This window comes from Stenella coeruleoalba (genome assembly GCF_951394435.1).
Source record: "Stenella coeruleoalba genome assembly, chromosome: 2".
NCBI lineage: Eukaryota > Metazoa > Chordata > Mammalia > Artiodactyla > Delphinidae > Stenella > Stenella coeruleoalba.
Genome location: NC_137147.1, coordinates 178,898,391 through 178,910,563, shown reverse-complemented (window position 1 = coordinate 178,910,563; position 12,173 = coordinate 178,898,391). Strand labels below are relative to the sequence as shown.

General features: G+C 39.9%; 1 protein-coding gene and 1 long non-coding RNA gene across 2 annotated transcripts in view; one reads left to right on the top strand and one right to left on the bottom strand.

Annotated features, from left to right (window-relative positions):
• Positions 1–2,124, bottom strand: part of EPC1 (enhancer of polycomb homolog 1) — a 94,043-nt gene extending 91,919 nt beyond the window's left edge. Inside the window, exon 1 of the mRNA XM_079913095.1 lies at positions 1,911–2,124. Within this exon, the coding sequence (XP_079769221.1) occupies positions 1,911–1,913 (3 nt within the window). The 5' untranslated portion in view covers positions 1,914–2,124. The remainder of the gene's footprint in view (positions 1–1,910) is intronic.
• A 203-nt stretch (positions 2,125–2,327) lies between these two features.
• LOC307182009 lies at positions 2,328–10,311 on the top strand. The gene is made up of 3 exons (XR_013827096.1): positions 2,328–2,893; positions 9,749–9,833; positions 10,109–10,311. It is a non-coding gene; the product is annotated as an uncharacterized lncRNA (long non-coding RNA).
• Positions 10,312–12,173: the final 1,862 nt, after the last annotated feature.

Genomic DNA, 12,173 nt, shown 5'->3' with positions numbered 1-12,173 from the left:
AAGTTCAAGGAAAGGGTCCTACACAGATAAATAAATTATAAGGACACAGAAATTGGAAATACTATTCCTACTCATTTTCACACATTCTTTTACTTCAAAATTTTAATGATTAGTGAAATGAGCATTTACATATTTCAAAGTGAATAACAACACTTAATAATAACTCCAGAAATTTTTACTCAAGAAATCATCTCTACAATCATATGAAAAGGTGGTTTAGGATACTATTTCAGTTTTTTTGTTTGTTTTATTTGGCAAAATGATGTGTTTTTAGGTACAATGACTGATTTCTCCCACTTTCTTTTTCAATTAAGGACATACTTACTATCTTCATAAACAACTGAAATGTTCACAGAGACCAGTAAGAACTATGTCATATCATAATATACATTTTTGTTCTTGGGAGGCTTTGGGCCTAAATCCCATATTCTCTAATCAGATAACTCCCAATAAGAACAAAGATGGAAAAGATTTACCCTGCATTTAGATATACAAACACCAATATTTTTAAAGTTAAAAGCAGTTGTATCCATATTCTTAAAAAAATTATCCTATTCCAAAATATTTGCTCTTTTTAAAGCAAGGATGTACATAAATCCAACTGAAGTATCACTTCAAAATAAAACAAACAACAATGTAGGCATTCTTATATGTCAAACTCCTAGAAAATTCCCAGGAGAAACTTAGAATAGTTATTTAAGAAATTCCTAGGTTCAAAATGAAATTCAACTTTTACAACGTTCAGTGAGCTAAAACGCAAAACGTTTTGTTCAATTGAAGACATTAGCAATGGATGATATTGTAATAGAAGGAAAATGCAAAATGTTACTGAGGAAAGAGAGGGTAAGCTGACAGCTTACTATCGAAAATTTTCTGATCTAGAGATAATCAGATCAGAAAAAACACAACTGCAAACTGCATGCTCGGCCCTGCTGCTCCCCGGACGGGCTGTGACGACGTGTCTGTTCTCACCCTTCACAGTTCACAGAAAACGTTAAACTAACACAACTGAATAATTTCCTCTGACCAAATTGAACTTTCTTTTAGGAAATAAAGGGAGAGGATAATAGATCAAATCTTGCCCCACCTCTTTTTTTTTTCCTCCTTTTTTCTTTTAGTGAAACTGACGTAAATTGTTGAGAGCTATACAGCGCCACCAGCACAGATCCATGCAAAACAAAAAAGATCGCCCACCGTGTGCAAAAAGAGGAAAAAAAAAATTAGAAAAATGCCCCAAATTACAAAATGTCTCCCAAATATACATTTTTGGAGAAAAAACAAGATAGATCTGCAAAGATTATCTAATGAGGAGCCTCAGAGAATTACTATCATGGAACACAAGTTTAGATCTGATCAGCAAATAAAAGATCCACTATTTAGTAACAGCCATAACTTAATATAAACCCGGTTATGTCAATCTCCACCTTCATTATACCAAGGGCAGCTTTTCTGTAGTTTGTATCCAAGTAATCCATCAGGAAAACCACAATAGGCCTGTTTCAAACCAAACTACATCCATAGTTCGCCTGCTAATCATTTAGTCCTGGACAAATTAGGTAATACATCATTTTTATAAGGAGGATATGCACATATTTGGCGTTACCAACATGCTGGCACAAAACAAGTCCATCTTGAAATAGCTGAGTTTCCCTTAGCTCACAGTAATTAAAGTATAATTTATATCATAAATATTTAGCTTTAGTCATGGGGTTAAAAAAAAAAAAAACACTAATTTTTTTTTTTCTTCTGGTAAAAATTAGCCAGACAAGATTAGCTGGAAATGTGCAGAGATCAAAGCTAAAGAAAAATACAAAGATTGGTTTTGTTAGAAGAAACACAATGAAAATCCTTCTTAGCTGGCGGCTCGTTCAAAGATGTAATGACATAAATGTTTAAAATTACAAACTTACCATCAGCGGAGGCGAAGAAGAAGCCAGTTCTGGAAAAAGAATTGTAACAATATAGGCTGGACACTTGTGTCCCTAGAAACAACAGCCTCCAGGCGGCACACGGATCTTCCAACATCTTCACAATATTGGGTAAATAAAAAGTCATACTTTCTTCCCTGATCGGTGGCTGCTCGCGGTGGCTTCTCAAGGATCTGTGGGCGTTTGGGAGAAATCGGAGAAATATCCGCGGAAGATTAAAAGCAGAGGAGGCCGAGGCAGCCTTAGAAGACTCTGGGGTTAACAACTTTGCGATGGCAAGCAGGCAGGCCCTGATTGGCTGGGAGGCCAGTGTCCCCCTCTCCTCCCGCCTCCTGCAGCTCGGAAAAAAATGCAGTGTGAGTGCCATTTTACACTGGGCTTTTAAACACACAGCCCCCCAAATGACAAAGTCTGAGCTCGCTATGAAGTGACACTGCAAAACAATAGCGCCCACGACCGCCCGTGAGCTCAGGAAAATGTCCCTTTGACGACCGGCAACGCTCTTATTTCTTGCATGTGGGTTTTTAGGGAATAGCATGCTTTTCTTAAGCAGATGGTCATTCACCGACATCGATGTCTAATTTGGATACCAATGTGGCCAGTGAAAAATGATTCCCATCAAACATTTTTTTTTCCCCATTGGACGTCCTGAAGGTACCCAAAGAAGCCTTGCACAAAATTCATGTCGTCTGCAGCTTTAACTCCTTGGGAAAAAAAAAAAAAAAAATAGAACTGCTTAGCCACAACAACTTCCATTTGTAAAGAAAATAAAAATAAAATAACACTTTTTAGCGGCTACATTACAAACAATAGGCATACTTTTTTTTTTTTTCCTTCTTAAAAATTGTTTCAGAAACGTCTGCCGGCTGATAGAATTCTACCAGTCTGCCTTACAAACAAAATGGCTGTGGTACTGAGTTTTTTTGGATCCTCCCACTGTGGCTCCTCCAGGCCTCCAGGAAGTGGTAAAAATCCAAAATAAATACAGTACTAAAAGTACATTGTCCAGGCTGAACTCCGGTGAAGCCTTGGGGGTCTGGGGCGAGGGTGGGGGTGGGGGGTGTCTTAGAAATGTGCTGCTTTTCATTAGTTCTTTTAAAAAACTGTTTTGAAACGAACATCAATCACTAGAGATTTACTTGACTGTAATTTGAACTTCCTGTTTTACATATTTATAAGGCCTTTCACCTATCTTGGCAGGCTTTCAAATTAAGTGGGCTGGGAAATTTGACGCTCTGTGTCTAGCAGCGAGCTGAGTCAGGTATTTGGTGGTTGCAACAGGGCTTTTAAATAAAAACGAAGTTGAAAACTTTAAAAAAGGATTAACGTTAGATGAACGTTAGGCTATGATTGATTGCAAATGTAAAGCCACAAAAGTCAGCAAATATGGAAATATGTCAAATACTGCATACACGTGTTAATTGAACACATTCGGTATAAAATTCTTTGCCAGCTAAATTTCTAGTGAGCCAAGGGTAGAACCGGGTTTAAAGAAATTGGCTGAAGAAAGGAGTGGGCAAGTGCCTGCATTCTACATATCCCTCCCCCGACCCCCCCCCCCCCCCCACACACGCACACGCATGCACGCTCGGTCTGGTATCCCTATTCTCGCCTGGCATTTAATAGGTAACATTCTTCTATTTGTAGTTTTTTAAGGAACGTCCATACTGTTCTCCATAGTGGCTGTATCAGTTTACATTCCCACCAACAGTGCAAGAGGGTTCCGTTTTCTCCACACCCTCTCCAGCATTTGTTGCTTGTAGATTTTCTGATGATGCCCATTCTGACTGGTGTGACATGATATCTCATTGTAGTTTTGATTTGCATTTCTCTAATGATTAATGATGTTGAGCATTCTTTCATGTGTTTGTTGGCAATCTGTGTATCTTCTTTGGAGAAATGTCTATTTAGATCTTCTGCCCATTTTTGGATTGGGCTGTTTGTTTGTTTTTTTGATATTGAGCTGCATGAGCTGTTTGTATATTTTGGAAATTAATCCTTTGTCAGTTGCTTCATTTGCAAATATTATCTCCCATTCTGAGGGTTGTCTTTTGATCTTGTTTATGGTTTCCTTTGCTGTGCAAAAGCTTTGAACTTTCATTAGGTCCCATTTGTTTATTTTTGTTTTTATTTCCATTTCTCTAGGAGGTGGGTCAAAAAGGATCTTGCTGTGATTTATGTCATAGAGTGTTCTGCCTATGTTTTCCTCTAAGAGTTTGATAGTTTCTGGCCTTACATTTAGGTCTTTAATCCATTTTGAGTTTATTTTTGTGTATGGTGTTAGGGAGTGTTCTAATTTCATTCTTTTACATGTACCTGTCCAGTTTTCCCAGCACCACTTATTGAAGAGGCTGTCTTTTCTCCACTGTATATTCTTGCCTCCTTTAACAAAGGTAAGGTGACCATATGTGCGTGGGCTTATCTCTGGGCTTTCTATCCTGTTTTATTGAGCTATATTTCTGCTTTTGTGCCAGTACCATACTGTCTTGATTACTGTAGCTTCGTAGTATAGTCTGAAGTCAGGGAGACTGATTCCTCCAGCTCCATTTTTCTACCATACGACCCAGCAATCCCACTACTGGGCATATACCCTGAGAAAACCATAATTCAAAAAGAGTCATGTACCAAAATGTTCATTGCAGCTCTATTTACAATAGCCAGGACGTGGAAGCAACCTAAGTGTCCATCAACAGATGAATGGATAAAGAAGATGTGGCACATATATACAATGGAATATTACTCAGCCATAAAAGGAAACGAAATTGAGTTATTTGTAGTGAGGTGGATGGACCTAGAGTCTGTCATACAGAGTGAAGTAAGTCAGAAAGAGAAAAACAAATACTGTATGCTAACACATATATATGGAATCTAAGGGAAAAAAAAAAAAGTCATGAAGAACCTAGGGGCAAGATGGGAATAAAGACACAGACCTACTAGAGCATGGACTTGAGGATATGGGGAGGGGGAACGGTAAGCTGTGACAAAGTGAGAGAATGGCATGGACATATACACACTACCAAACGTAAAATAGATGGCTAGTGGGAAGCAGCCGCATAGCACAGGGAGATCAGCTCGGTGCTTTGTGACCACCTAGAGGGGTGGGATAGGGAGGGTGGGAGGGAGGGAGATACAAGAGGGAAGAGATATGGGAACATATGTATATGTATAACTGATTCACTTTGTTATAAAGCAGAAACTAACACACCATTGTAAAGCAATTATACTCCAATAAAGATGTTAAAAAAAATAGGTAACATTCTTAGAGAGCAATAGCTAGGGTGACTATACAATTTATTGTCTAAACCAGGACATTTTTCGAACGTTTTATTCTGTAATCTCATCAGTAGTTACCTGATGAGAGTCGATTTCAACGACATTTATGTGATCAGTCAGGAAAACATCCTTAAGAAGTCATCTAGTGAAGAGAGTAGATTACAATTCTTGAGAAATTTCTACGCAGTTGTCCTTCCAACAGAAAAAAAAATTGCTAGGGGCCATTTTCACTACATACTATTTTGTCTATCCACCTCCCCAGCCCTGTCCTTTTCTCTCCCATCCCTTCCCCCACCCTTACATATGCATGAGATTCATATATGTATATATACATACAGTTATACATGTAAATGTAAGTATATATGTACATCTATATATAAGTATATGGATGTGCATGTCCATAGAATATTCTATGCATTTTCCACAATACACATATTTCAAGTTATGCACTTCCGAAAGGCCGAATTTTCTTCAGAGTTTTTGAGACAATATTCATTATACACGTGATCTGAGCATCTTTTGTTTTGGTAAAAGTCAAATGTAGAGTGAGATGTTTTGGAAAAATTATCACTGAAAGACATAGGATAAATAATTCTCATGTTGTTTATTCAAATAGTTCTTGAGAGCTTAGGGTGTGCCAGGCGTGATGCTTGGTGCTACATACACATTAATGGACAAGCAGGAAGTTCCTCTCCTTCATGAAGCTCACAGTCTCGTGGGAACACAAAGAAACAAGCAAGTAAACAAATACATAATTGCAAATTATAATTGCTACTAAGAAATAAACAGAGTGCAGTCTTCCAGAATAACAGGGAGGGAAAGACATAGATAAGAGGATAAGGAAAGTTATTTCTAAGAACATGGCGTTGATGATAGACTTGAAGGAAGAGAAGGAGCCAAAGGGTGAGAAGAAAAATGCATGAGAAATAGCAGACCCGGAAGTGGTTACAGCGTGTGCAAAGGCTCTGAGGCAGAGTGGAGCTTGGAGTATTCCAGGAAGTAAAATGAGCTCAATGGCCCTGCAGCTTGTTGAGAGAAAGGGAAAATGACATCGGAGGAGGTCAGAAATGGAGTGACATCCTGCCGAAGTTTTTAAGTTACAGAGAGGAGTTCCACATTGAAGAAAGTGAATCTTATTTAGAGAGTAAAATGTTGGAATTTGAGAGTTTGAAGGCTTCAGTGTGGGTAAGATCCAGCGAAGCTGTGGTGAAGTGACCAAAAAAACCTCCACGCTAATTTTGAATTTACATAGCTGTATCGCGGTGTTTTGGTATCATATTTTTAAAAATCCACACTTCATTTGCATTGTTATAGACATTGATTATGACTATGTTCATAAAGAAATATGAGCAAGAAACAAATATCTAAGACCATATACATTACTAGGAAAACCAAAAGGAAGAATTAAGGCAACGGTGTGCCTCAGTTTTGTGCTTCTCTTTAACAGTGTCAATTCTGGTATTTTTTTTTTTTTTTTTTTTTTTCTTTTGGTGGTACGCGGGCCTCTCACTGTTGTGGCCTCTCCCGTTGCGGAGTACAGGCTCCGGACGCGCAGGCTCAGTGGCCATGGCTCACGGGCCCAGCCGCTCCGCGGCATGTGGGACCCTCCCGGACCGGGACACGAAGCCGTGTCCCCTGCATCGGCAGGCGGACTCTCAACCACTGCGCCACCAGGGAAGCCCCAATTCTGGTATTTTTTATTCAAAAAACCTCACATTTCATATCAGTTGAACGAAGCTCAATTAACACTTCTTTTTAAACAAATGAGGCAAAGCATTATTAAAGCTAGAATTTAACTCATATAGTTGGAATAAAAACAGTTATTGTTTTTGAATTTACTAACTGGTTGTTAGCAAACAAAATCCTATGCACACATGGGCAGAAACAATGTGTTCAATTTCTCAGATTCCAAGACTTAGAACAGCAGGTTCTTAGACTTTAAAAGTAGGTCAAATCAATGATATGTAATCCCTTGAATGAGCTTTGATAGTAATAGGAATCTGTAAACAAATCAAATTGTGAACCAATTAGGAATGCAGTTTTTAAGATCTCTACCTCTCAGAACTGTGTGGGGAAGCAAGATTTGTTTTGGAACTCAGATTTTTTAAATAATTAAAAAATAGTAATAGATGCATTATCATAATCACCCCATAATCAAATAAAATAATATATTGTAATGAAATATGTGATCAGTCACACTAAATGAGGTAAAGGCAGACCGTAAGAAGCCCTATATTAGATCAGGTCAGCTTCTGTCACCAAACAGATACTACAACTTTTGAGGAAGCTTTCAGTTTTCAAAGATTTGGAGAATCCTTGACTGTGGATAAGGGATTGTGCAACCGTGGACTTTAATCCCATTCCAGTTGTTTCTTAAAAAAATATTCTTATGACCCTTTAAAATTTTTGTCAAGGGTTTCCATATTTTAAGAATCAAATTGTATATTTCCTACCTGAGTCTGGCCTAGAATAGTGAATATTTTCATGTGTGGTAGATATTTATAGGTGGAATATTAAATTTTATTATTTTCAGGAGGGTTGAGCCAAACCAAAAGTTGGCTCTCTCAGTAAGAGCTTTGAAAAAAATTATGTTAAAAGAAAAAGAGTTCAGGGCCTCCCCTGTGGCGCAGTGGTTGAGAGTCCGCCTGCCGATGCAGGGGACACGGGTTCGTGCCCCAGTCCGGGAAGATCCCACACGCCGCGGAGCGGCTGGGCCCGTGAGCCATGGCCGCTGAGCCTGTGCGTCCGGAGCCTGTGCTCCGCAACGGGAGAGGCCACAACAGTGAGAGGCCCGCGTACCGCAAAAAAAAAAAAAAAAAAAAAAAGAGTTCAAAAGTAATTCTGTCTATCTGAAATAATGCTATAAAGGACTATGATTTCAGAGAAGGGAAAAAATATCTGGAAGGGGAAGCTAAACATGAGAATACTGCCTGCCAGATTGCTTAATACAGACCCATGTGGCAGGCAAATTAAGAGAGTAAATCCTGAGTTCTCATCACAAGGGGAAAAAAAATTTCTATTATTTATTTTGTATTTATAGAAGATGGATGTTCGTTCACTAAAATTACTGTGTAATCATTTCATGATGTATGTAAGTCAAGTCATTATGCTATATACCTTAAACTTATACAGTGCTGTGTGTCAATTATATCTCAATAAAACTGGAAGAAAAAATATAAATAAATAAATAGAATGACAAAAAAAGATATTCTTAGCTTAAATCAAAGCTCATAATCCTAATGATTATAAACAGTTACAAAACAACAAGGTCGTACTGTATAGCACAGGGAAACATATCCAATAAAAAGAAATAAACAAAATTACAGTTTGGAAATGGTCAGATTTCCATTTGCGGGCCCTAATAAATGAAGGTACTCTGCACTAACAAATTACTTTAGTTACTTGTTCGGTCTTGGACAAATCCTCTAAATTTTACCCCTGATGATTTCCCCCATATTTTCCTTAAGAATAGTGAGATTCACTTTGCTGTACAGAAGCAGCTAACGCAACATTGTAAATCAACTATACTTCAATCTAGAAAAAAAAAAAGGAATAGTGAAAGTTATGCCTTCTTGGCAAAGTATTTTAAAGCAGCACCTCACCAGACCTTTTCTTTCCCAAATGTTTGAATATGTCTCTGGCAGAGAGGCTAAGAGTGTTTACTTTAAACCTCTTTGCCCATTGTGGGATGACTTTAGATCGCATTCATCCACTGCAAGCCAGGTGGCATTTTCTAGAAGGGTCATTCCCGGGAGCAGTTTGTAGACCATCAGTGTGGCCGAGACTGCTCACTGACTAACCAATATCCATCCTCCCTTTCTTTCTTCCTGATAAAATTGGATTTTTTTTTTTTTTTTTTTTTTTTTTTTTTGCGGTACGCGGGCCTCTCACTGCTGTGGCCTCTCCCGTTGCGGAGCACAGGCTCCGGACGCGCAGGCTCAGCGGCCATGGCTCACGGGCCCAGCCGCTCCGCGGCATGTGGGATCCTCCCGGACCGGGGCACGAACCCGTGTCTCCTGCATCGGCAGGTGGACTCTCAACCACTGCGCCACCAAGGAAGCCCCTAAAATTGGATTTTATATTGGATTTGCCACCCAGACCTGTGTTTCCCACACAGGTTTAAACAGTGAGGTTTAATCAGAGGTCCATTGGTTGAGCCTCTGAGAAAGCCCGTGAAGGGGGCTGACTCAGCGGGAGGTGCCTTTTGCTCATCACCTTCGCCCTCTTCCTGCTGGGAGTGTGGTCACCACACCTGGGTGAAGTCAGGAGCTCTAATTTGACAACCGGGAGGAGAGCTCAAGGCCAAGGGTAGCTGAACAGAAAGAAGGAAGCTAGGCTCTCTGGAGCCTTCCTACCATCTGCATCTTTTTTTACATGAGAGAAAAAAAAAAGAAAACCACCAATTTGTTTAAAGCACTGCTTTGTGGGGTATCTTCCTCATAACCAAATACAATTCCTAGTACAATTAGTGTGAGTAATCTTCAAAGTACCTTCTCTGTTAAATTCATCTACTTTTTTTTTTTCCATTTTTTGGCCGTGCCGCACAGCACGTGGGATCTTAGTTCCCCAACCAGGGATCGAACCCACACCCCCTGCAGTGGAAGTGTGGAGCCTTAACCACTGGACCACCAGGCAAGTCCCTATATTCAGCTACTTTTTAAATGCTTTGTAGTACCAGGCTGAGAAGGAGAATGAGGGGACTTTAGGGAATGCAAGAAATCTGTCTTAATCTGGGTTGTGATTACATAGTTATGAGATATGAATTTATCTATGTCCATGTGTGTGTCATATATGTACACGTATATCATATATGTAAAAATGATTGAGCTGTACGTTGATGTGTGCACTGAATGTGTTTTATTTTATGTTATCCCTTAATTAAAGAAAGCTATTTTAATGTGTAACAGAGTGAAGGTGAAACTGAAACTGAACGCCTCAGATGGGATTTGAAACCAGCCAAAACTCAGTTTCGGACTTGAACCCATGGGCTGGGACTCGAACCCACCCACCGTCTTTTAATTAAAATCACTCGCCTGGTGTCAGGACTTAACTGAAGCTCAGGTCCTTTATGTCTTGGCGAAGAAGGAATTCAGCAAGAGGCAAAGTGATTGATAGGTAAGAAGTGGATTTATTAGTATCATTTGCAAAGAGTTTGCAGGATAACGGGGCACGAGAGGATGGTCCTGTCTCAGGTCTCACGTGAGCCCCTGGGGTGGGCCGCCAAGTGAGGGCCCTTCGCTTCGTGCAGGAAAGAGTTCAAGGGCGAGAGCCATAGCAAAGTGAAAGCAGGTTTACTGAGAGAGAAACACACTCCATAGACAGAGTGCAGCCTGTCTCAGAAGGTGAGACCGGCCCTGAAATATGGGATGGTTAGTTTTTATGCGCTTTGTAATTCCACGGGCTAATGCGTGGGAGGAGTATTCCAACTATTCTGGAGAAGGGGCGGGGATTTCCAGGAATTGGGCCACTGCCCACTTTTTGGCCTTTTATCATCAGCCTTGGAACCATCATGGTGCCTGTGGTGTGTCATTTAGGTGCTGATGTGTTGCATTGAGCGTATAATGAGGCTTAAGTTCTGCTGGAAGTCGAAACTTCCGCCATCTTGGGCCTAATTTGTTCAGACCACTTTTTGTTGTATCCAATTTTTCTCAATGGCTGTGTCATTCTTTAAGGGTTGTGCCCTACCCCCTTCCCTCCTGTATCAGTGGGATCTGATAATTTGAATATAGACACTGTAAAAGAGCTGGACAGATACAATTCTTTTAAAAAATATTCAATAATCTCTTTGATACAAGTGCCTAAGACAAGTACCCATTTCCCTCATTTAAAGATGGTTCTCAAAAAAAAAAAAAAGATGGTTCTCTTGGGATTTCCCTGGTGGTCCAGTGGTTAAGAATCCGCCTTCCATTACAGGGGATGCGAGTTCAATCCCTGGTCGGGGAAGTAAGATCCCACATGCTTTGTGTAAACTAAGCCCACATGCCACAACTGCTGAGCCCGTGCACCTCAACTAGAGAGCCTGCGTGCCACAAACTACAACGCCCACGCGCTCTGGATCCCATGTGCCACAACGAGAGAGAAGCCCCCGCGCCACAACAAAAAGATCCCACATGCCGCAACGAAGATCCCACGTGCCACAACTAAGACCCCGACGCAGGCAAAAGAATAAATGAATTAATTAATTAATTTAAAAAAATGGTTAGCTTACATTTCTACTTGTTTCCCTGTAACCACGTTGCTGACACAGTGTCCTAGAGCCACATATTCCATCACTACTCCCTCTCTGAATATTCTTTTTCTTATATTCTTCTTTGAGAGCAAGGCACATGTCTCCATCAGCAGCAGTCATCTTCATTTTATGAACCCTAAGTCTTGGGCCACTCAGATTTCTTATTCCTGTATGGCTTATCAGAATTCTAGGCTCTGTGGTAACTGACCTATTGTGGACCTAGTGAAGTGGTTAAACAGCAAAACCCCAGGTTGGAGTTTTTTTGTAGTATATGGTATTGGAAGTATCACAGTAAAAACACAACAAAGGAATTTTTCATCTAGTATTCAATATGAAAGTTATTCTTTTTGCTCTTAAAAAACTGGACTGTCTAGAACTCCCTCCCTGACTGCCCCACCCCACCCTGGACTGCAGGTTACTGATGAAAAAAAAAAATCATACATTGACAGAGACCATACTGCTTAAAACTTCAGCATTGCTCATCATCAGAGAAATGCAAATCAAAACCACAGTGAGATATCACCTCACACACGTCAGAATGGTTATCATCAAAAAGTCTACAAATAACAAATGTTGGCCAGGGTGTGGAGAAAAGGGAACCTTTGTGCACTGTTGGTGGGAATGTAAATTGGTGCAGCCACTATGGAGAACAGTATGGAGGTTTTTCAAAAATTAAAAGATAGAACTACCATATGATCCAGCAATTGCACTCCTGGGTATATAGCCAAAGAAAATTAAAACAC